Here is a 25,168-nt window from a genome sequence, read left to right as displayed (position 1 = left end):
GTCTATATTGTTTGGTCTTTTGGGGAAGAGAGGCTCCTTTACATGAAATCATTCTGTTCAATCAACATATGGCAAGAGACAGAAATACCTGTGTTTGAACCCAGCTCTAACGTTACCAGCTGTGCAAGCCACCTGTGTGTGTGCACAAAATCCAAAAACAAAACCAAAACAAACAAAACCTCTATGTGATAAATAAGTGCAAGAGGAGGATAGATATTGTCAACATCCTTTCAAAGTGTGTAGCACAGAGGCAGTTGTATCTCAGTGCTGAATTCACAGATAAGTAGACAGACAGGTAATAGGGTGATAGATGGATAATCACGCCCGTCTCAGTTATTTTCCTTTAATGTATTATTTCGACTTTCTGACATGGATACTGCTCAGTTTTTGTGAACTTCAAACAAACGTCTTACTGGGCTGCTCTGGTGGCAGCCTGGGATCCCACCGTCAGGACGTGAGCCCCCAGACATCTGGAGAAGATTCGAGATGTGTCTGTCATCTTCCTGACAGACAGGGACCCTCAGACCCACGGAGGTCACAGCATTCCGATGTTTTGTGAAAGCAGATGTCATCTTCTAATGAAAATCTGCAGTCAGACTTAAAAGAAATATAAGATTTATCAAAACTTAATTTCAAGACTCCTAGGGCACCAGGGTTGAAGGGATGCTGCTGGACTCATATCACGCTTCCCAGAAGAGCCGCACATTTCCAGGCTGGGGTAAGATCCTGGTGGGCACGTCCCTCTTTGGGGGTCACAGTGTCTTGGAAGAGGTAGGGGTTCCCTTCTGCTGTCAGCCAGCGGATGGGATGACTGTATGGGCCATGATGGTGCCCAGGTGTGGGCACGGATGTGATCTGTAGGAAGCAAGCGAGGGCACGTGTTTGTCTCAGTAAGTCAGCCAGTCTTAGACAGGAGTCCTCCCAGGAAACTCAGGCATCTTGCCGCCAGTACCCAACTGGGAAAGGGGAACCTCTCCGGTCTCCTTGAGGCCCTCATCTCAGTGGCTGAGTCCTGTTTCCCTCCTCCAGCTGACCTCGGCTTTCCTACCTTTTGGTCGCTGTGCTGAGGGTTTCTTTTACCAGCAGAACCTGATCCTGGCACTGGCAGAGTCACCGGAAGGAAGGATGATCGAATTTCTCTGCGGGGCTCAGGCCCTCGGAGGTTTTAGAGAAAAGGTGCCATAGTTAGGGACCGTGAGGGCTGCAGAGATTAACGTGGGAGGAAGAGACACGGTCACCTACCTGCACCTACACCGAGGCCTGAGTAAGGCGGGGGTCTTGCTTTTCCGCAGGTAGCACCACGAAACGCAGGTGCTGCCTTAAGGTGCGTTCTGTGCATCGTCTCCGACAGAGGAGGCTGAAAGGGACAGAATATTCTATGTATGTATATTCAGTCATTTGAATGTTGTGATTTGGTCTCGTTCCCATTGCATAATTTCGCTACTGTATTTGGACGGGCCACTCAAATAGAATTACGATTTCCCCCTCACCTGAAGGCAGACGTGTCCTGAGAGCTGGGCCTGCAGCAGCTCTAGACACGCGGCGAGTACCCCAGCTGCTGACTCGTCCTGGACCGGCGCACCCTTCCCGACGCCCACCTGCTCACTGTCAGGCGGCGGGGCGGCGGGGGCCGTCGGACCGAGGCTGCGCGCGGGGCCCAGGCCCAGGCTGGCGGGCCGGCAGGGGCGGGGCGGGGTCCCTGGCGCCCGCGCGTCCTCGCTGCGTCCCGGGGGCTCAGCCGCCTCCGCTCGTGGGAGCCGCGCGCTGAGCGGCGGGGACGCGCTCGGGGGGAGGCGTCCGCGGCCGGAGCGCGGGGCTGCGGGAGCGCGGCGACCCGAGGGCCGAGCGGACCCGGGGACGCGAGGACCCGCGCGGGCCGGCATCACTGCGTCGCCCCGCGCGTCTCTGGGCTCAGAGGTGAGCTTTGGGCTTTCGAGGCGCCGTGCTTGGGAGCGAGGACTGTGCTCCAGGGATCTCGTGTCCCTGGGGGCTCCGGGCCGCGGTCCGGGGACGGTTCCAAGGGTGGCGGATTTTGGGAACCGGGGGAAAGGCGGGCGCGCTCTCCGCCCCTCCTGGCATCCGCGCTCTCCGCCCCTCCTGGCATCCGCGGCGCGTCTGCCGGCGCGGGCGGCAGCCAGAGGCCAGTCCCCCGGGGTGGGCATCAGCGGGCCCTGGGCCCTCGGCGCCGCCGGCCTCGCGCGCTGGCTCGGGCGCAGCCAAAGTTTGCCTCCGGGGTCCAGCCGGTTCTCTCGCCCCCGCAGCTGCAGCCGCCCGACATGGAGCCCCCTGTCCAGATCTTCCGCGGCGAGCCGGGCTCCACCTGCTCCCCAAGCACCTGCCTGCCCCCCAACGGCAGCGTCCGGTTCCCGGGCTGGGCCGAGCCGGACCGCAACAGCAGCGCAGGCTCCGAGGACGCGCCGCCTGAGCCCGAGCACATCTCGCCGGTCATCCTGGTCATCATCACGGCGGTCTATTCCGTGGTGTTCGTCGTGGGCCTGGTGGGCAACTCGCTGGTCATGTTCGTGATCGTCCGGTGAGCTCGGGGTCCGGGCGCCGCAGTGGCCGCAGCAGGGAGGGAAGGTCGGGCCGGCCACCAGGACGCGCGGAGGGACGCCCGCCCGGTAATGGGGACCCCGTTCTGTCGGGCTCCTCAAAGCCTCAGAGCGTGGCCTCCTCGAAGTGAGATTTCCTGGGAGAGTTTTTGGTGCGGGACTTCGAGGTTCGCAGAGGGCGAAGCCGAGCAGCCGGAGGTGTCTTGAGGATTTAGGAGTGACCCTCCCTGCCCCCCAAACCCCTACTGAAAACCCTACGGACAGGGAGAGTGCAGGGGGTGTCCCTGCAAGGGGCAAGGTCAGTGTCTCGTGGGAGGGAAACTGGTCCGTCTGCCTGGCCTTTTGCCTGGTTGCCTGCGCCCGTTTGGAGCACTTCGTTTTGCCCTTTGCAAATGTTTCTCTAGATAAAATTCATGCCCACCTAATGCACTGAAGGATTTCCTGTGGCTCGTCAGACTGGTGTTGTGGTTTATGAGGCAAAGCCAGCACACTGTTGAGGGTTGTTGGTGTCCATCCGTGAGCCTTTTTAGTACTGATATGCCATCTTATCTGTTTAGAATACCAGTGACCTTTGTGCGTAAACCACCTAATATTTATCTGTTAACGTACAGCTGCTGGAGGGTTCCAAAAATTGTTTGCTTTTTATCTTCCACGGTGAGAACTGAAGGTTTGATTTTATTGTTCTTTTGTGGATACATTGACGTCAACTTCCAGTAATAAATATCCAGATATCCACGTATATGCAAATTTTCTGGTAAGTGAAGTGATTTCTCTTTTGGCCTCTTGCAACATAGGAAACAAGAGAAAAAACAAAAATCCTAACATTGTCTGGATGCTCTTTGAGAAGTTTCCCTTTCTGGCAGACTTAATGCTCTGCAGTTGCACCTTTGAGAGTGACTACAAAGCTGAGATTCCTTTGAGAAGTTCCTGTGAAGTAAAGGAAGGCTGCAAGTCACGCTGTTTAGGGACGTTGAAAGGGTGAAGAACTAATATCTCTTTATTATGAACTTTAAGAACAATACCTGCAGTAGCATGAATGTTTCAGACACCCCTTTCTCTCTGCCTCTCTCTCTCTCTCTCTCTCTCTCTCTCACTCTCAGAAATGTCAGGTCTTTTATCCTCCTCTGTGCTCGGGAACTGAAAACCATCATTTAAGCTTCCGAATACATGTTATAAAGCTCTTTTCACCTACAATTAGCGTCTCTAGCTTGGTAACCTTGCTTTTCATAATTGCTTATTGCATTTTACAGGATTTCTATCAGTGATGAGTACAAGATACAGAAGGAGGAATATTTTAAAAGCACATTGTTTTCATAAGTCATTAGTAATTTTAGGGCTGCTCTCCATTGGAGGGAAGATTATAGTAACCAAAAGAAAAGAAAAGACAGCTGTATTCTAGACTATAATTAAATTTTTTAGAAGATCTTTGCTACAGCGGCCGTTGTCTTATAATAAAACATTGTTACATGAAAAGAGGATGCTAAGAGCAAACCCACTCTGCTCTTTCTCATATCATATTTAAGTGCTTGAGTGAGACAGATACATCTTATTGTTACTTGAATGAGAACTTGAAGTTTTGAGTTTGAGAAGGGCTTCTTAGTTGCTCTGCAACTTTTTATGTAGCCCTGCAGTCTAGGATTAAAAAGAATAAAGAATCTTAAAATATATGCAAAGGGAACTCCACGGGGAGCATTAGACATGTCAGAAAGAAAGAATCATTGTAGATTGACTAGGATTTTTAATGATAAATATAAAAAAGTATAATTATAAATTGAATATATCTATTCCAAAGATATCCAAGATTAAAATTTGTGTGAAGGGGATAAGTTCAGCTAAAAATACAATAGGAGTTAGAGAGTTCACATAACATCATCCTTCCTCCCACCCCACTTGATAGTAAACGAAGAGGGAAGAGTTCTATTCTCACCCTGGAAAGCCAACCTACTGAAACAATAGTTGGCTTAAATCTATGGCTGAGAGCGTTACGGAGCATTTTGTTCAAGCTGATACAGGGTCCAAAGAATTGAAAAATGAAACCTCAGAAGGAAACTTGATGGACTTGGGTTTATTTTGCTCAGGAGAAAAAAGGGCTGAAGATGGTTTGCAGCAGGCGGTGGTTTGCTCATCAGAACTCAGAGCAGAGCCAGAGTGTGGAATTCAAGTGCAGCTTTGGTGATTGACGTTGAGGGCTGACCAGTATCGCCTGAAAGATGCGGGATCACTTTTGAGAGGGACATTACATTATTTTTTTAACGTCTTTATTGGAGTATAATTGCTTTACAATGGTGTGTTAGTTTCTGCTTTATAACAAAGTGAATCAGCTATACGTATACATATATCCCCATATCCCCTCCCTCTTGCGTCTTCCTCCCACCCTCCCTATCCCACCCCTCTAGGTGGTCACAAAGCACCGAGCTGATCTCCCTGTGCTCTGTGGCTACTTCCCACTAGCTATCTATTTTACATTTGGTAGTGTGTATATGTCAGTGCCACTCTCTCACTTCGTCCCAGCTTACCCTTCCCCCTCCCTGTGTCGAGAAGGACGTTATTTTAAAATATTGTACATGCAAAAGAGTCCTGGTTGAGTTCTTTAGGAAGTCACTCTGGAGATGGAATTTGGATGCTTGGATGGCAGGGCAGGTGCAGGTCTGGGATGGCCAGCTCAGACCTGGGGAGAAAGTGAGGGTTGTGGAAAAAGCTTTGACTGTTTTTAGACCTGCCTTACACATAGCTTTTCCCACCTTGAACACCTGGAATGCTGTCCAGTATCTTCTGAAGATAATCTAGTATTTCAAGGATTTTCATCATTTAATGTGTAGCAACTGCTATAATTGCCTAATGGTAGGGTACTTTAACCTTTCACTTTGAAAACCTTAAAATTTAAGCACTCCAGCCTCCCTCTCCAGGCTTTGGGGTTTGTGGTCCTGGAGTAGGATGTTCTTACCTCAGCCCTTGATCCACGTCCTTGGGTCCTACCAACACCTTGGGGGTGCCTGTGATGTGACACTCCTCTCCCGGAGCTGAAGCTCCCACAGTCCGGATGCTCGTTTCGGCCTGGCTGTCCCTTGACTCCCATGGGGATTCGGCATGCTGGACCAGTCTCACCTTCTCCTTGACTTCCTTCCACATCTGCTGGGTTTCGCCTCAGCCTCCATCACAGCCCCCTCTTCCCTGACGTTCCCTAAATGCTCCTCTTTTCCAGAGCGTTCTCAGCTCTCTTTGTCATCACTTTGCACACCCTCCGTATTAGTCAGGATTCAGCCAGAGGAGCAGAACCAGTAGGGGATGTGTGTGTTGAGGGTTTATTCCAAGGAATTGGCGTACGTGATTGCGGGGCTGGCTAGGCAGGTCTGCAGCCCTGAGCGCAGGCATCAGGAGAGGCAGACTGCCCTCCCCAGGCAGAATCTCTTCTTTCTCAGGGAAGCCGCAGCCCTGTAGTTAAGGCCTTTCAACTGATTGGACCAGGCCCACCAGATCATCTAGGGTCATCTTCTTTGCTTAAGGTCAACTGATTATGGACTTTAACCACATCTACAAAACGCCTTCACAGCCGCACCTTGGTAAGTGCCTGAATATTCAGAGACTGTAGCCTGGCCAAGATGGCTTGTCAAACTGACCATCACTCTTAGTGGTGTCGTCCGTTCTTGTGGCCGTAACTGTCAGGGAAATTCTGACCAGTCCTGAGTCTGTGTATCTCTCTCCCACTTATTCATCCCCAGCTGCAGACTCAGCTGGCCTCCTTCTGGATGGCTCTATGCGATTATCTCACAGGTAGCTCAGACTTCTAGACATCTGCCTGTATTAGTTTGCTAGGGCTGCCGTAACAAAGTACCACAGACCGGGTGGCTTAAACAACAAAAATGTGTTTTCTCACAGTTCTAGAAGCTGGAAGTTCAAGATCAAGGTGTTGGCAGGTTTGGTTTCTCCTGAGGCCTCTCTCCTTGGCTTGCAGACGGCTGCCTTCTCCCTGTGTCCTCACATGGTCGTCTGTGTAGACGACATCCCTACTCTCTGTGCCCTAATGTCCTCTTGTTATAAGGACACCAGTCATATTGGATTAGAGCCTACTCTAATGGCCCCATTTTACCTTAATTTTACCTCATTTCACCTCTTTAAAGACCCTACTTTCAAACACAGTCACATTCCGAAGCACTGGGGGGTAGAACTTGAACATATGAATTGGAGGGACACAAGTCAGCTATAAACACTGCTTATCCATTTTCTGTTCTCTTTAAGAAGACACTTCAAGCTTCAGTCTTTATGAAGTTACGTACATATATTTTTTCTTTTGTTTAATTTAAAGAAAAGCTTTACTCTTATAAAGGTATGTTTCTTTTTAAATTGAGTGTAAGGATAAGCAAGGATAAGCAAGGAAAGGATAACTGTAAGGATAAGCAAGGATAAGCAAGGAAAAATTATTAGGAAAAAAATAACAGAAATCGGAAAATTATCTGGTGCTTGGTCTTAGGTTTTGCCTTTTCCTTTTCTCATTAGTTTTCATTAATACTTTGCTACCGTAATAAAGACCTCTGAGGATCAGCATTCTGCTGACTTTGGAGTAGACGACTTTGGCTTCCCTATAATTCCTCTTGGGTGGTGTTGGAATTTGCCGAAAGAGGTAACTTTGTAAGGGGCTTAGAAAACAACAGAACCACAGAAGTCCTCTGGAAATCCTTCCATTTCCTGAACTCAGATTTCTTCTCCAAAGGCAGCTAACCCCCCAAGCTTGCTGGGCATGGAGGTTGTTCCTCACGAAGGTACCTGTTCTCTGGCTCATAAATTAGGGGGCAGGGTGTTTCTTCCCCAGGCATGATGGAAGTCCCACGCTCCACTCTGCTGAGAACATCTGACTCACTCAGGCCACCTCTTAGTCAGTGGGGACCCCATGCTTGAGCTTATGCCCGTCCTGCCAAAACTGTGCGCTATAACCAATTTGGGGAAGTATGGAAGGGGGGATGGGGTGAGCCAGTCAGAGTGTCTGCTACACTGCCTGCCTCTTTCCACGACAGGTGTCCTAGCCCCCCCTCCTGCAAGTGTTGCTTGTAATCACTGCAGTTGTATGTGCAACGTATTCCAGGTTCTGTCAAATGTCAAGGGTGGGCTTCCCTGGTGGCCCAGTGGTTGAGAGTCCGCCTGCCGATGCAGGGGACACGGGTTCGTGCCCCGGTCCAGGAAGATCCCACGTGCCGTGGAGCAGCTGGGCCCGTGAGCCATGGCCGCTGAGCCTGCGCGACCGGAGCCTGTGCTCCACAACGGGAGAGGCCACAACAGTGAGAGGCCCGCGTACCGCAAAAAAAAAAAAAAAAAAAAAATGTCAAGGGAGCCGACCTTAGATAGTGTCACCAAGGGACACCTAGGGAGGTGTGAGAGGAAAGACAGAGGTGTGTGGCTATCCAACAGCAGTCTTACCTTAGGCTTTGGTTTAAAAAAATATGTTGTAATTTATCCTGAATCCTCTCTTTGAATCAACACCCAACATTTCCATTAAAGCAAGCATAGTAAAATAACTTCAGAAATTATTTTCAGAAGAGCCTATCATGAATTTCTAGAAGTAATTTTATTGTTTGATAAGCTCTTAAAAGAGAGAATTGGCTTCACTGCCACTGTTTATATGGATTAGCTAAATGGAATTATTTTCTTTGCTGTGGGACATCGCAGAAGTCCAAATCCTCATGGAGCTGTTTCAGAGAGCAGAGACTAAATGACTGCTAAGAAAGAAAAGAGAGAGAGAGAGGGAGGGAGGGAGGAAGGAAGAAAACAAAACAGGAAAAAAGAAAAGGAAAGAAAGAGAAAAAAAAAAACAACCAAGGTGGTGATCAGGTATAGAGCTCTTAAGCTTTAACAGACTTGGGCAAAATTGTAGTCTTCAAAATCCCTTTTGGATTGTGTTGCCTTTACAGTTTTTCCCAGTGCCTGTCTTAGAGTTAGTTTCAGGAGGCACTGACTTCTCGCTAGGAGAAGCTAGCACCTCTCCATTTACCATGTCTCCAGCTGTGTCTCTGGGGCAGCCAGCAGTGTCTTCCGGAGAACTGGGCAGCAGGCACCTCCTTTACTCCGGGTTAACCTGTGGACACACTCAATTGTCGCTGCTGGGGGTTGGCGGTTGAAGGTGGGAGGGTGACGGGGTGCTCTGTGCTCAGCTAAAACCCTAAAATTCTACGTCCACAGGACAGTTTCCTTTCTAAGATTTGGCTTAACATGGTTTCAGTGGTGCAAGTTTTACAGGCTTAACAAGATACCGTGTTAACAAAAGATAGTTTCAGAATAACATTCATTTATTCCTTAACAGAAAATCAGCCAATGGTTTTTTGTTTGTTTCTTTCTTTCTTTGGAGGGGAAGCTGGCTTTTGTCTTAGATAAGGAAGACTAGCATAAGAAGAATAGGTTTTAGAGTGAAGCTAATATTATAAAAGGCTTATGTCTTGTTTTTTTTTTTTTAACCCATTCCACTGGCCAAGCAAGTCAGAATTTAAATGAAAAATGAGAAAAACATAAAACATGTGATGAATTGAGTTACCCCAAAGGAACTGGTCTGCAGTTGAGCGGGGCAGCCTTCAGATTAAGAATGGCTGGAGTATGAGGCTTTAACGATCGGCTGTGGCAATAGGAGCGATTTTCCAAGGTTCTGTTGAGTATTAACTCTTTTAACTTCACAATGCAACTCTAAACTGTCTCTGCTTTACTGTGTTGCTTTCCACCTACTGTAGGGGCACTTCCTTCCCATGAAAGAGAGAGAGGAGGGTGACTGTGTCACCTCTCTGTGGCACCCTGTGGTTCACCTTAGCTAGGTCACTTTTCTGTATAAAAATGGAAAAATCACTTAAGAATTCTCTGTTCTTCTAGGTATCCAGATAGTTGTACACTAGAAAGCAACATGTCAGTCATTTGAGATTTGTAGCTTTCTACCAGGTGTGGTTGGGCGTGATAAACACTCACCCAGTGTGCACCACCGAACGCACTAGAACATTTCTTCTGGGTCTCAGGGCCGTGAGTGCAGGAAGGATGAGTAGTTTCTGGGGCCCTGGCTATTGCAGTGAAAGCATTACTTCTGCATCGGCCTTCCTCCCCTTCTCCTGCTACCCTGCAAGGACCACCTGCAGCCCCCAGTGAGATGCCTGCCCGCCCGCCCTTCTGGCTGTCCATCACTAGCAGCCTGGTACCTGCAGTCACAAGAGGCAGGAATGGGAGATACGCCCCACTCCTCTGTCTCATTAAAAGAGCTTTTGCTCTTTGCAGGTAGGAGAGTATCAGGGACCTGATACCTACGTGAATATGACTCCTTTAAAATACTATAGATAGAGGCAATTTCAAAGTCAGATCACTGGAGAAACCGTGGCTGAATTTCCCTTCTTTAAAAAAAAATTAATAAGCTACTGCCCTTGAGTAAAGAACCATAATTTCAGTAGTAAATAATCTAAAAGGATGTATAGCAAATTCATTTCATTGAGATGAACCGGAAATATCTGGAGAATTTAATGAAGCAAACTTATTATGTTTTCAAATAAGTTCTCCTGAGAATTCACATCAGTACAGCCATCATGTCTGGTTATTTTAAACATAAAATCTAGAATGCTGTGTATCTGGAAAGCATGCCCAGGAGGATGAATAAGTCATGCAGGGAAAAGAGTGCCGAAACCCATCTCTCACTGTGCTGTTCTCCCACCGCTGGTTAAAAAGGGCTGCATCTTCCCAGGTGCTGTAGCGCTGTCCTCCTCCTGAGTTTGGCGTTTGGGGCCTTCAGACTCCAGGTGCAGCTCCAGGCTTGTGGGGTAGTGGCCAGGTTCCCGTGGGGCGGGAGCCTTTGATCACGCTCGTTTTTTTCGCCAGACCAGTGTTTCTTCAGGAGCTTTCCATTGGCCGTTAGCCATTTGCTGTATTAAAGGAGTCTCTTCCAAAAAATGGCCAGTAGGGTGTTTGCTTTTTCATTATGTTGGAGCAGTAGTTTGACGACTACTCGGGAGGCTCAGATTTTAATTCCCACTGTCTCTCAAATTTGAGGAAATCACTTACTTCCTCTTTACTGAGTTTCCTCACCTGAAAAAAAATGGGTATTGCTTATGGAGAACCTGAAACACCGTAACGCGCTGGCGGCATTTGTCCATCGAGGGGTGAGATGCTAATATTTTATATTTGCATTCCCTGGACCAGGCCCCGTTTCATCCTGTCACATGTGTTCCGCCCTCATCATGCACACTAAACAACCACACTTACCAGAATGTTTTTCAGCCTTTGGCTGCTAGAAGTAGCGGGATTCACAGAATCCCATTATCCTCTGATAAAATTTCTGACTCCTTAAGAAACTTTGGACTATGGTCCTGAATTCCTTTACTTATTAGGGATGGAGTCAGAGAGGCACTGAGAGTCATCTCTAGGGCTGCTTCCTCTTCAGAGAAAGTGGGGCTGCTGTGTCTTGCAGGATTGGAATACAGTTACTAGGACTGCGGTGGGTGGTTAACCGTGACACTAACAGCATAATAAGAGTGGCAGCAGGATGGCGACAAGGGGGGCTGGCAGGCGCTGAGTGCGTATTGAGTACCAGGTCCTGTGCTGAGCCGTCTGAGGCACCGGGTAAGGTAATCATCGTGACCGTATTGCCAGACGACATAAAGTTCCTAAAACAGTGTCTGTCACGTGAGTCCTCAGTCAATACTTAAATTGGTTTTTCTTCCTGGTGTTCAAGGTTCTCTGTGGCCTGACACCCCTTTTCCCATCCCAATTGGCCTCCCATCACCCCCAGCGGGACCCGTGGCCCTGAATAAGACTCTAGCCAGCAAACCTCCGTGTCCAAATCCCTCTCAAAGTGCAAGAGCCTATCCAGGTTCTGCCTTCCTTGAGATGTGTCCCGACCTCTTCACTACACAGTGAACTGCCCCTCTGTCTACTCCTCTAGTTCCCATATAACTTCGGCTCAGTTAGTTGGAAAGACCGTGGGGGCGGGGTCTCTATCAACGTCTTCTTCAGTAGGCTCGGGGTCCAGGATATTGCTGTGCATGCAGCAGGCATTGAGACGTGTGGAAATGATGACAAGATGAGTCTGGGGAAGCAGCAGGAGTGTGACTGAAGAGGGAGAGAGGTTGTCAGCCCGGCGGACAAGGGCGGCTAAGAGTCACAAGTAACCGAATCCGCAGAACCAAACCGCCTCTGGATTGAAAGATGTTTGGCGATTAGCCGTCAAGATTATGGCTTTATTATGCTGCCCCGAAGCTAAAAGGCAGCTCCTTCATTTAAATTAAAAGAGAAGCCCTGGGGCAGTGCAAGGCATGGTAACGATCCAAGAATGACGTCTCCACCTGCGGTGTCTGGTGTCTGCGCAGGTAGGAGAGGTCAGGGCAGGACGGGAAGCCGTGAGGCTGCAGGGTCACGGGGTCAATCAATGTTCCTCCTGCCGTCGCCTCACTTTTCTCGTGCAAGTGTCATCCTCTCCCAGAATCTCCACCTGGTGACGCTGGTTCCCAAGAGCTCTGCAGATATCTTTGTTCCCCTCGCTGTCACACGAGCATGTACGGCTGTCCCTGTGAAGAGAACCACGCCAGGAAGGTCTTGAGTCAGCGTGCGATGGGGCGTGCTGTCAGCTCGCGGGGACACCATCCGTGACGTTGCCCCGCGATGACGTCCTCGTGGCTGGCGCCCTGAGCTCCCTGCTGACCCCTCTTCCCGGCCTGCTCTCCACCTTGCACCGTCCTTGGCAGGCTTGCAACATTGCCGAGTTTAGTGGGGACGGCGCGCAGACTTTGCTTTTTTTAAATATTTTTTTCGGTTCGCGGGCCTCACTGTCGTGGCCTCTCCCGTTGCGGAGCACAGGCTCCGGACGCGCAGGCTCAGCGGCCACGGCTCACGGGCCCAGCCGCTCCGCGGCATGCGGGATCCTCCCGGACCGGGGCACGCACCCGCGTCCCCTGCATCGGCAGGCGGACTCTCAACCACTGCGCCACCAGGGAAGCCCAGACTTTGCTCTTTTATTGCCACGTGTCCTGCTGCCTGGACGCTCAGAAGTGCAGCCCCGCCCCGCCAGCACGCCTCCAGCCGCCCCACACAAGCCAGGAAGTCCCACTCCAGTGGCGCCATTTTACTGGAAATACTTGCAGCTTCTCAGAAAGCAGTGTGGGCGGAACGGAGAATAATCTCGTCTGATCGCGCTGAGCAAGCGTACTGGTTTGCTTTCACCAGCAGACGCACAGTGACTGGAAGAACTCACTGCTACTGTGCTCTGGTTCAGTGCGAACAATACCCAGGGGCCTCAACCAGACTGTCTTTGGGGGTGGGGTCTTTTAACCCCGTGGCCACTGGATGCAGTCCAGTGTAGTGCCTAAAAGACTGTCAACAGCTATGCGGTGAGCGCATAGTCTGCCACTTGGAATTATACCTGCTTAGTTCTCCCTTTCAGGGTTGTAGGCTTGGAAGCATGTGTCTTCCAGACCCTGGAGGAGGGGCCGTGCCCTGCTGCCTCCTCCACAGGTTCCCACTGAGCCCCTGCCTCTGCTGACACTAGGAAAAGCACTTTACTCACCTGAGTCTGCTTTCTTCAGCGATATTAGAGAAAAGACCTAAATCTCCTGGGCAACTCGAAGGGCAGTTGTTGTGAGAATCACATAGGATACGTGGAAGTCAAAATTCGGGGCTTTGTAAATTGTCAAGTGCTGGGGAGATGTAAAAATGCAGGGGGGAGTCAAACCCCTGGGTTTGAATTCCTGTAGCGCCTTTTATAACCATATTGCTTTGAGAAAGTTACAGAACTCCAGCGATTCCCAGTGGCCTCATTTCTAGAGTAGGAATGCTGGTACCTACCACACAGAGTCACTGTGAGGACTACGTGGGATAAAGCACGTGGAATGTACAGCAGAGTCTGACACAGGGAGTATTTTGAAGTAAATGGTTATTACCCTTATTGCCATTACCGCGATCCACCTCAGTGCTATGACATTGGATGTTGGTGGATGCAGGGGGTACAGGAGGAGGGTGCAGGCATCTCTCTACGTCTCTGGCAGGTGCCTGTAGCCCTTGGGGTGGTAACAGCGGTAGCTCCAGCATGAAGGATCTGGGCAGAGCTTGTTTCTCGGGGAGCATGGACTTTTGCTGCACTTGGTATTACGATCTGTGTAATTCGTAGACATCTCTGTTGTAGCTAGTCATCTCTCTTTTTCTGAGATCTGATGACAGGATTTGAACTCTTTATAAATTCAGGCCTGAAGCAGTTTCACACATCTAACTATGAAAAATATTTCTGAAAAGCTCAGAGCGAGTTATTATTCAGCATTTTATTGCTACTTAAAAGATGCATATTCTATTTTATTGTAACTCATGTATCATTCCATTCATGGTCTTCTGGCAGTTAAGGTCCCAAGCTTCATTTTTACTATTATCTTTCGTATTCACGCTGAATGGGTAGATGCAACCAGGGGTGTTGACTAGAAACTATGTTCCCCTCTGCTTCCTGTGGTAACTGGTGGCTTCCACCCACACAAGAGGAGGGGACGGGAGTTGGAAACATGAAGTAAATTACACCTAGTCTCCAAATCAGGTGCTTTCCCTTAGTTATCTCAGGAACTCCATGAGATAAGTGTTATGTTTCCCATTCTATAGTTGGGAAATGGAAGCTCAGGGTTTTCAGTGATCTCTCCAAAGTCTGTCAGTTGGAGGGAAAACTAAGGACTAGAACCCAGGTCCACCTAAATGTATAAGGCAGAGAACATCAGTCTAACTTCGTAAAGAAAGAGGAGGATATCAGGTCACAAAACACGAGAGCTGAAGTCAAAGGTGTTGCCAACTCAAGTCTTTGCTAGTATCAGGGATTGAAAGAGTAGGAGCCTGGCTTGTAAGATGCATTTTTCAAACAAAGAATCATATTTTTAAGAAGACTGTATTTGAACAGATAGCATTTATTCATTAGAAACATTTGACTCGACCCTCCTACACCATTGGTGGGAATGTAAGTTGGTGCAGCCACTATGGAGAACAGTACGGAGGTTCCTTAAAAAACTAAAAATAGAATTACCATATGACCCAGCAATCCCACTCCTGGGCATATATCCAGAGCAAACTCTAATTTGAAAAGATACATTCACCCTAATATTCATAGCAGTTCTATTTACAATAACCAGGACATGGATGCAACCTAAGTGTCCATTGACAGATGAACGGATAAAGAAGATGTGGTGTATATATACAATGGAATTTACCCAGCCATAAAAAAAATGAAATAATGCCAAAGTGAGAGAGTGGCATGGACTTATATACACTACCAAATGTAAAATAGATAGCTAGTGGGAAGCAGCCGCATAGCACAGGGAGACCAGCTCTATGCTTTGTGACCACCTAGAGGGGTGGGGTAGGGAGGGTGGGAGGGAGACGCAAGAGGGAGGGGATGTGGGGATATATGTATACGTATAGCTGATTCACTTTGTTATAAAGCAGAAACTAACGCACCATTGTAGAGCAATTATACTCTAATAAAGATGTTAAAAAAATATGAAATAACGCCATTTACAGCAACACGATGGACCTGGAGATTATTGTGCTAAGCAGAGTAAGTCAGACAGAGAAAGACAGATATCCTATGATCTCACTTATATGCGGAATCTGAAAAAACGATATAAATGAACTTATTTACAAAACAGAAATAGAGTCACAGACATAGAAAATAAATGTATGGTTACCGAAGGGGAAGGGGGAGGAGGGATAAATTAAGAGTTTGGGATGGACAGATACACAGTACTGTGTATGAAATAGGCAATCAACAAGGGCCTACTGTACAGCACAGGGAACTCTACTCAGTATTTTGTAATAACCTATAATGGCAAAGAATCTGAAAAAGAATACATGTATATGTGTATTGATATGTAGGTGTAACTGAATCACTTTGCTGTACACCTGAAACCAAGACAATGTTGTAAATTAACTATACTTCAATTTAAAAAATGGTTTTAAAAAAAAAGAAACATTTGTCTCTGTCTCAGGAAATGCACTTGCTTAGTTATCTGTGCCTTTAAAAGCCTGTGCTCGGAGTCTTGGGCATATACATTCTAAAACTTATGGGCCATTTAATAATATTTGAGTAAAAAATGTAAAAGCAAAACATATTTTATTTTTTATTTTTTTTATTTATTTATTTATTTTTTTTTGCGGTTACACGGGCCTCTCACTGTTGTGGCCTCTCCCGTTGCGGAGCACAGGCTCCGGACGCGCAGGCTCAGCGGCCATGGCTCACAGGCCCAGCCGCTCCACAGCATGTGGGATCCTCCCGGACCGGGTCACAAACCCGTGTCCCCTGCATCGGCAGGCGACCTCTCAACCACTGCGCCACCAGGGAAGCCCCCAAAACATATTTTAGAATAAACCTCTCGCTCTCCAGATTAAGGCACTCTTTAGTTAACAGAGCATCAAAACGGAGGCCAAGAGATACTGACTTGGGTACAAGTGTTCACAATGCTTTCATCCAAGCACAGGCAGGAAGAGGAAACAGGCAAGGAGACTGGTGCCGAGGTGGGACCCTGAGTGCAGTGTGATCCTGTGTGTCGCGTATTTTGAGTCAGGTTGTCTCCTGCCTTTATCTCGTGTCCTGTCAGTTCGGTTTTATTGTCCTTGTTTCATGGGACCTGAAACTCAGAAAAGTCGTACACTGAGTTCAGACTCAGGACTGTCTGACTTCACATCAGACCGCAGTGCCTACAAAAGGGGAGACAAAGCTGTTGTGTCACCACGTGTCACAGAAGTGTCACGTGAACGTTTATGTATTGAGCAGCACAGACACAGTGATCAATAAATACCACTGATATTGACTTTATAGCCAAAGTAGAAGTAGTTTTCCGTAATTGGCTCCTTACAAAGAAGCTTTATAATTAAAATCAAGGCCCTAACCAGTCTGGCTCCTTGTAGGTACATGGGACCTGGCTGAATTAATTGCGATTAGGTCCACAAATGTGAGGTGTGTAGAAAGTAATTAATATATGGATTTTCCCAACATATTTTAGCATTTGGCCTCAGAAAACCCGCTGATGTACTTTGGTGCATTTCACGCCCTGCAGGTCTCTAAGGAAGCGTTCTCTAAGTAAAACAATCTTCTTAATTCAGTTTTAGTAGAAAATGGAATTGTTCTAAGCTTCATGTTAAAACTGAAAGAAATAATTTGGGCTGAAAGGCAATATTTCTGACCTATTTTGAAATTTTTTGTTCCCTCAATTGGAAAATGAAACACATTGTGTGCTTTATAAATCTCTCAAGATGAAAGTAAAGGAAAACAGATTTCTTTCTCACCTACCGTACCAGATTATGTTTTATGCTATACTGTGTATAAGGGAAGAACTCAGCCTGCTTTTTTTACATAATGCATTTAAAATGAAAAGCTAGTGGGACACTGGTAGACAAAAATCAACACTTAGTTGTGTTGTAGTCATTGAAATTGAATGTATTTAAAACTGAAAACCATTTTAAAAGACATAATTACAAAGAGTGATTTCTCAAAGTAAAGTTGGGTAAACCTTCCTCGAGGAAAAGTTGGGTATGTTTTATCTTTGTTTCACACAGTGAAAAAAAATAAAGCATTAAAAAATGAACAAAGCCAAGCAGTTCTGGGTAGGATGAAAATGAACTGTCAGTCACAAAATAAAGACCTGTATCATACGCAAGGCTGTTGAAAGATCTATATGTATGTTCATCTGTCTGTCTATACTCGTTTCCTTACCCTTTTAAAACTAGATAGATTTTGGAACAAAGCTAAATAAAGTCAGAAATGTTTGCCCGTTTTTCTACTACCCCTAATGTCTAGAACAGTCCTTTTACATGCTAGATGATAAATACGTGACGAATAAGTGAATGGAAAGCAAATTCAGTAACCCAGCGGCACATTTACATCATGGGTGTGACAGGAAGATGGGGAGAAGTAATCTTGTTTCTTGTCTCTTAGATACACAAAGATGAAGACAGCAACCAACATCTATATATTTAACCTGGCTTTGGCAGATGCTTTGGTTACCACGACCATGCCCTTCCAGAGCACGGTCTATCTGATGAACTCCTGGCCCTTTGGGGATGTGCTGTGCAAGATCGTCATCTCCATCGACTACTACAACATGTTCACCAGCATCTTCACCTTGACCATGATGAGCGTGGACCGATACATTGCTGTGTGCCACCCGGTCAAGGCTCTCGACTTCCGCACGCCCCTGAAGGCAAAGGTCATCAACATCTGTATTTGGATCCTGTCTTCATCTGTTGGCATCTCGGCCATAGTCCTTGGAGGAACCAGAGTCAGGGAAGGTAAGGGCGGCTTTTTAAATTTCATTAAAAAATGTTGATTTTATCATTGTCCATAAAAGAAATAATTTTTGATTGACGTAGAGTTGATCTACAATGTTGTGTCAGTTTCAGGTGTTCAGCAAATTGACCTGGTTAAATCGTTTCATTTTTTAGAATATGACTTCTAATTACACAAACTCTTAATGTGGGAGTGAGTAGGCCACATAGCTAGAAGAAAAGCCAAATGCCAACGGAAATATAATGCTAAATCCACGGAAGATGAGAAATAAAACAGTTTTGTGTTCCTTTCCACATCTAAACGTAGGATGGGATAATGGCATGACCGGAACACAGACACCCAACCTATCCCCTATTCAGAAAGCGCTTACTGGAATCTGGAGGGGTGGGGATGAAATAAGGAACCACAGTCATGTGGGTTTTTAAAATATAATTTGTTGCATCCTGGCAATTCTAAGACACACCTCCTTGCTCCGCTCCTTCCTCCCCAAAAGCACCCTGAGTCATTAGAGTCATGCTGTTTACTCTTTTTCCTTAGGGGTTAACCTCCGGGCCACTATCGTGGCAGCTTCACGTGGGCGTAGGCCATTCGAAATTAGGTTCACAGATGGATGGTAGTCCAGAGAAGCAGAACCATCAGATTTTGGACTCGTTACTTTCTACCCCATGCAAACAGGACATTTGATGTTTTCCCTGTATTTCTAGGACAGTGATCCTGACCCTGGGACGTGTGTTGGAATCACCTGGGTACGTTAGAAAATACTGCTGCCTGGTCCCACTCTGGAGGGTCCGGTTTAATTGACCTGAGGCACAGTTTGGGTGTCAAGATGTTTAAGATCTCCCCAGGTGACTCTGACCTGTAGCCAAGGTGAGAACTACGGCTCTAGGAGCTTAGCTTTACTTGTAGAAGATGAAGCTGTGAAAATATCTTTGGTCTTAATAGAAATTCATTGGGGTGGGGGAGCAGAATGATCACTTTGGACTTTATAAATGCTATTTATCGCTTTAGCAGTTGTCTAAGTGCTCCAGTTAATTTTGCGGGCTCACGACACCTGTGAGTACAGATAAGTAGGGACCTTCCAGGTCGCAGTGAAAAGGCAGGTGCTAAAATCGTAGCTTACCCTGCATGGTACACATTTTTAAATGAAGCCTAATCTTTTTCCTCTTAAACTACAAAATGAGTTTATAGCATGAGCACTGCAAGTGTTAAGCTATAATACTGGGTAAATTTTAAGAAAAGCCAAACTTTACCAGAGAAGCACTTTAAAATACGATCAATTGCACTCAGGATTTTGTTTCTTCATACACACAACACATGAAATAAAATTGCAGGAAACTCTCCTGAGCCCTGGGGGTTGGTGCGAGAGGAGATGCTGCGTATGCACTGGGAGGGTGAGAACGCTGGGCTGAATAGCGTAAGAAGATGGGTGGTTTTTTCCCAGGGCAAACAAAGAATTGATTTTTACGGTTATACTTGTAAATAGTTATGTTCCACTTGTCGACTTAACCACAACTCCTGTAATCATTGTCAGAAAATGACATTCTAGAGGAAATGGATTTCAGTTAGGTTTTTGAAAGGAAATGAAGATGGATGTGGGTTTTCCAGGAAGGAGGTGCTGGCGATGGACGAGTGCAGATGCGATGGCAGAAAAGAGTCCCCAGTGTCAGCAGAAGGTTAGTTTGTGTGGCAGAACTAACAGAGGAAGAAATGAGAGAAGAGTAGTCTTGTAGGAGGGCTCCATCCTTTCCGCGTGCCTTGTATTTTGTGAAGCATGCTTTGTTTATGTGATGAAAGATTGTCTCCAGACCGGCTAGCGTGCTTCACACTGCATGTCAAGACTGCTGGGTGACCGAGAAGAGTACTTTAGGTGATCTCTACACACTGTATCAGAGCTGATTGGCATTGGCTTTTTTTTTTTTTTTTTTTGGCTGCGTTGGGTCTTCGTTGCTGCGTGCAGGCTTTCTCTAGTTGTGGCGAGCGGGGGCTGCTCTTCGTTGCGGTGCATGGGCTTCTCATTGCAGTGGCTTCTCTTGTTGCGGAGCATGGCTCTAGGCGCACTGGCTCAGTAGTTGTGGCTCGCGGGCTCAGTAGTTGTGGCTTGCGGGCTCTAGAGCGCAGGCTCAGCAGTTGTGGCACACGGGCCTAGCTGCTCCATGGCATGTGGGATCTTCCCGGACCAGGGCTCAAGCCCGTGTCCCCTGCATTGGCAGGTGGATTCTTAACCACTGCACCACCAGGGAAGCCCCTGTTCTGCTGCTCTTGAGTGAAATGTTTTGTGTATATCTGTTGAGTTCAAGTCTGCCATTTCTTTACTGATTTTCTATGTAGATAATCTACCCATTGTTGAAAGTGGGATGTTGTAGTCCCCTACTATTATTGTATTGCTGTCTATGCCTCACTTCAGTTCTGTTTATATATACTTTATATATTTAGGTGCTCCAGTGTTGGGTGCATATATATTTACAATTGTTTATCCTCTTGATGAATTTTTATCATTATAAAAAATCGCCTTTTTATCATTATATAAAATCGCCTCTTGTAACAGTTTTTAACTCGAAGGCTGTTTTGTCTGATGTAAGTATAGCTAGCTACTCCTCTGCTCTCTTTTGGTTTCCACTTTCAGTGAATATCTTTTTCTGTCCCTTCACTTTCAGCCTAGATATGTCTTTAAAGATAAAGATGCACTCTGTTTTCCTGAAATCAAACATTTAATAAGAATGGGTGCTTGGACTTGGATTTCCTTGGTGGTCGCCTCAGTACTCTCCTTTCCCCTTGTAGGTATAAGTTCAGCTTCATGGAGGTTCCCGAGGATATTTACGACTCTATCACTGGATGTTTTCCAAAGTCCTGTAAAAGTCTTGCAGTTGATTATTTCACCCATTCATTAAACGTTTTTTGAGCTCCTACTACATGCGAGACGAAGCTGACCCTCAGAGCTAAAAGATGTCTCCAAATTATAAACGTCAGCCCTTACGTTGCCTTGCTTATCTTAACAGGTTACTCTTCCACGATAACTACTGTACTGAGTCCATATTTTCATTCAAGGGTTTCCTTGTGGTATTAATTTGTTTATTTAGCAAATTATTCTCCTCAAACACCAGGTATTCCTGCCTCCCTATGTGGCAGGGACTGAATATTATTCAAGGTGGATTGTTACCTACCCTCAGGTAGTTTACATTCTGGATGGAGAGAGAAACGTTAGGAAAGGCAACACATTATTACCGAAGAGCTTCTGTCTGGTTTCTGTCTAGCTTCTGTTATTATACAATGATAAAAGTAGAATAAGTATAATATATAGAAAATATAAATTGCAGGGAAGAGGTCTATTCACATGGGTCAGCCTCTGTATAAATGGCTCTAAGGTGACATCTAAGCTGAGGCCAGCCACAAGAAGGAGGCACTGTTGGAACACACAGAATTTAAGCAGGAAAGAAACAACCTTCAAGGAAGCCAGGTAGCAATGTGCCACCCTAAAAAGGTGTTGAATAAATGCGTTTCTTCTATGGTGATAGTGATGATTTTTAAAAAATGACTTTGGTCTTATTTCCATAAACACTAAAGCCAAAAATAAGAGAGATCCTTGTTTGTTTCTTGGAGTCTTCCTAGTAATGGTACTTTGGACAATGGCTTTATTAGGGAATCAAAAGTTACAAGTTCTTCTGGGAGCTTTCATTTACTATCGAAAGGTTTGATATGGTATTTAGTTGATAGAAAATGACTCTAAGATAGTCATCTCTATTAACTGGCCAAAATGATTATACTCTCTGTGTTTTAAAGTCTGTCTAATCGAAACTCTAAGGTTTTGTTACGATTAAGGGTGCATGAAGATTTCAGAAAACACTACTCTTAGAGCTCTTTCACTATTTGAAAAATATTCTTATACTATTTTCGAAGCGGATTTTCCAGTGTCAGAAGAAAATATTTTCATTCTAAAAATTACAGCTTAGTATTGTTCATGATTCCTTTATCTAAAGAAGAATCAGGACAAAGAGAGTTTAGCCTGCTCCGTGCTCAGTGGCTGATGCTTGGGGAAAAGGGAGCCTGGGAGGGGTAAGCGGGCCCCCAGTGGGAGTTCTGTATTATAAAATGTTCTTATCCTGCGTCTCTGCTCTTTCTAATATTATGGTCACTCCAAAGAGAATACTGTCCAGCAAAGAGAAGCAGAGCAAATAAAGCCATTTTCTAAGTAATCCTATAAACACAGTCGTTTCACCTGTTACATAGTCAACGTTGACAAAAGTAAAAAACGTGTCTGATTTATGAACTTCCTTGATGACGGTGATGACGGCGACTCTCTTCCTTCTTTCTCTCCCCCCCTCTTCCATTTTCTTCTCCTCCTTTTCGTCCTCCTCCGTCTCTTTCTTCTTCAAAAGTTTACTCATGTTTCAACAATGCTCTCAATCACAGTGACCACCACTGGTTCCATTAAATCACAACAGCTGGGTCATATTTAGACAAATTTTGTTTAAATTTTTATCGACCCACATAGTGATTTCTTGTAAGCCACTTAATGTTTTTTGGACAAGTTGGCTTTTGTTAAATTGAATGGCTAGATTTGAAATATTTAATCATTTATTACAAATAGATACTAGCTTTTGTTGTCAGAGCCTTTAATCTGGGAGAATTGTTAATGTATGGAAATGCAAATAAGCACTCATGCGATAAGTGAACGGCTTAGCTCTTCTGAAAATCCCCCGTCAGCCCATTCCACAACGCGGTAATTCGTATTGCTGGCTAATCGTGTTTACTCCGTAGCATTGTGTTTGTTAGCAGTGGATGGTGACCTTCCAGCTCCATTGTTCTACGTGCAAAGACAGCACGGTTAATATGCATGGCATTCATTCCTAACTGGTGATCTGCTTCAGGTAATAGCGTCTCACCATGATTGGACCTTTGCAACCGAAGGCACTATATAAATCGCAGGGGAGAGCTAACCACTGATGTTCCTTTCGTGGCTTTGCTTTGTCACCTCCTGCAGACGTGGACGTCGTCGAGTGCTCCTTGCAGTTCCCGGATGACGACTACTCCTGGTGGGACCTCGTCATGAAGATCTGTGTCTTCGTCTTTGCCTTCGTGATCCCCGTCTTCATCATCGTCGTCTGCTACACCCTCATGATCCTGCGCTTGAAAAGCGTCCGGCTCCTTTCCGGCTCCCGAGAGAAAGACCGCAACCTCCGTCGCATCACCAGGCTTGTCCTGGTGGTGGTGGCGGTCTTCGTCATCTGCTGGACCCCCATCCACATCTTCATCCTCGTGGAGGCTCTGGGCAGCAGCTCCTACAGCACGGCTGTGCTCTCCAGCTATTACTTCTGTATCGCCTTAGGCTACACCAACAGCAGCCTGAACCCCATTCTCTATGCGTTTCTCGATGAAAACTTCAAGCGGTGTTTCAGGGACTTCTGCTTTCCAATTAAGATGAGGATGGAGCGCCAGGGCACTGACAGAGTCAGAAACACCGTTCAGGATCCTGCCCACCTGAGGGATGCTGATGGGATAAATAAACCAGTATGACTAGTCATGGAGATGTCGTCCTGTAGTTCTCCGGGTAGAGAGGAGTTCAACGATCTAGGTTTAACTCAGATTACTACTGCAGTCTGAGCTGGAAGGGCAGCAGTTTTAACAAACTTTCAGAAATCTCCTGGTCCGAGGTGGTGAGATGCAGGCTGCATTAGCGACCCAGGTCAGTGGAGACATCAGGGCTGTGTGGACAGAGCGCAAGAGGTCTGAGCAAGGAGATGCAGCCCCTGTCTAGGGAGGGGAAGCGAGGCCGACTCCCAGTTCCTTTGAGGGACCAAGAAACGAGCCTTTTCCTTCCGGTTGCCTAGGTCTCGTTCAGGACCCATCTGCTGTGACCTTCCTATGCAACGTGGAGTCCAAAGCTCTGTTTAGGAAAAAAGAAAAGAAAAGTAAAGTGGTTTCAGAGCTCAGTGGGCATCCAATCCGGATGCTTAACACTGACAGCAGCAACCTCATTAAGAGGGAAAACCGTGTCCAGGGCCCGTGCCCAGCTCGCTTACCGCCGTGTGGACACGCATCTCCTGTGGCTACAGGGTGAGGAGTTCCGCTTAAGACACCCACACCTGGGGCGTCTGCTGTTCACATGTAGTAGGAAACTGTCCTGATGTTTACAAAGTCATTTAAACGTGCAAAAGGTGGTTATCGTTTAACCTCTTGAAAACTATGGTTTCTTTGTTTTTAGCATGATATTCAGGTAAATAACCTCATGATAAAGCATGTCCTGGTGTCAAGAGACACAAAGTGGTTTAAATACCACCAACTACACATAGAGTTTCATCTGTAAATAACAGTGTACGTACAAATAAGGAATGGGCTTGCCTCCCCGCCAGGTGGTTTCCCGAGGGCACGCTGATGAGATCCCAAGTCATTCAGGGGTGATGCCGAGGTATTTTCCTGCTGCATAAGCTTCTGTCTGGGGATCAGTCATGGCGCCACGACTCCCTGAGCTCCCGTTAGCCCTGTAATGGGTGTTCTGAGCCCAGAACTCATGTGTTAACGAATCAGGAAATGCTTAACTCGCTCCCAGGTTGTAGCCTTGGCAGAATCTAGCTCATAAGCAGCATCTCTTTATGAATGTATCGCTGGTACCAGCTTCTCTCTATTCATGGAAGGAGGGCGTCTTGCTCATCTAAATCTTGAGGTACTATTTTGTGGCTTTCAGCGAGAAGTAAAATTGATCCTAATTGTGGGCTGAATGAGGACATCATGTCGCTCGTGGTGCTTGGACATACCCGGCACCACGCTGCGTGAGGAGCACACCTGCTGAGGACAATGCCAACGGGCAGCACATTTAGGGTGATTTTGCTAAAACTTCCAGATGACATATACATTCCTCTTTCTTTCCCCTGGAACGTATGGTTTCAAGGTAATGGCTTTTTCTGCAATTTGCCTGGGCAGAAGAAAGGGCTAATTTAGAAATAACACCCATCTCTTCTTTAAGCCTGTATGTTATTAGGGCAGCAGCCTGTGGGATTTACAGGAAAATCAAATGTATAGACTGCATAACTCCCGACATCACTGCATCGATAAGTTCTGTTCACTGAGTACTTTCTCTCCTGTGTGTGTACTCTCTCCTTTTGGAAACATACCCTGCATGGAAGAGTTTGTACGTGGTTTCAGAATTTTACTGTGATGTTGTTTGTCTGCTTTGCAGGTTTTCATGGCACCTAGCACAGCTGAGCGAAGGCAGTGGGGCAAGGTTTTCCCTGATGAAAATGAGGTGTTCTTTCGAGCATTTCCTACATTTCATTGATTTTCTTAGGTGTCCTTGTATTCTTATAGCTAAAAGTATGTGGGAATGGCTTAAATACTGGTTGACATTCATCCCATGGTTAAAAATTTTGGCCAT

The 25,168-nt window shown here is 46.4% G+C and overlaps 1 protein-coding gene across 1 annotated transcript; it reads left to right on the top strand.

Annotated features, from left to right (window-relative positions):
• The first annotated feature begins 2,243 nt into the window (after window positions 1–2,243).
• OPRK1 (opioid receptor kappa 1) lies at window positions 2,244–23,318 on the top strand. The gene is made up of 3 exons (XM_032610055.1): window positions 2,244–2,533; window positions 17,452–17,804; window positions 22,781–23,318. The coding sequence occupies exons 1-3, from the start codon at window positions 2,277–2,279 to the stop codon at window positions 23,311–23,313; spliced, it is 1,143 nt and encodes a 380-aa protein (XP_032465946.1). The 5' UTR covers window positions 2,244–2,276; the 3' UTR covers window positions 23,314–23,318.
• Window positions 23,319–25,168: the final 1,850 nt, after the last annotated feature.

This window comes from Phocoena sinus, chromosome 17 (genome assembly GCF_008692025.1).
Source record: "Phocoena sinus isolate mPhoSin1 chromosome 17, mPhoSin1.pri, whole genome shotgun sequence".
NCBI classification, from domain to species: Eukaryota; Metazoa; Chordata; class Mammalia; order Artiodactyla; family Phocoenidae; genus Phocoena; species Phocoena sinus.
The sequence above is the reverse complement of the archived record's forward strand: the minus strand, read 5'-3'. Positions and strand labels throughout refer to the sequence as shown.

What these genes read in the sequence shown, in the direction of transcription:
- OPRK1 (XM_032610055.1), top strand. Translation starts at nt 2,277, where the DNA reads ATGGAGCCCCCTGTCCAGATCTTCCGCGGCGAGCCGGGCTCCACCTGC. An exon ending in GTCATGTTCGTGATCGTCCG is followed by an intron (nt 2,534 to 17,451) that starts GTGAGCTCGGGG and finishes CTTGTCTCTTAG; the next exon opens with ATACACAAAGATGAAGACAG. An exon ending in AGGAACCAGAGTCAGGGAAG is followed by an intron (nt 17,805 to 22,780) that starts GTAAGGGCGGCT and finishes CACCTCCTGCAG; the next exon opens with ACGTGGACGTCGTCGAGTGC.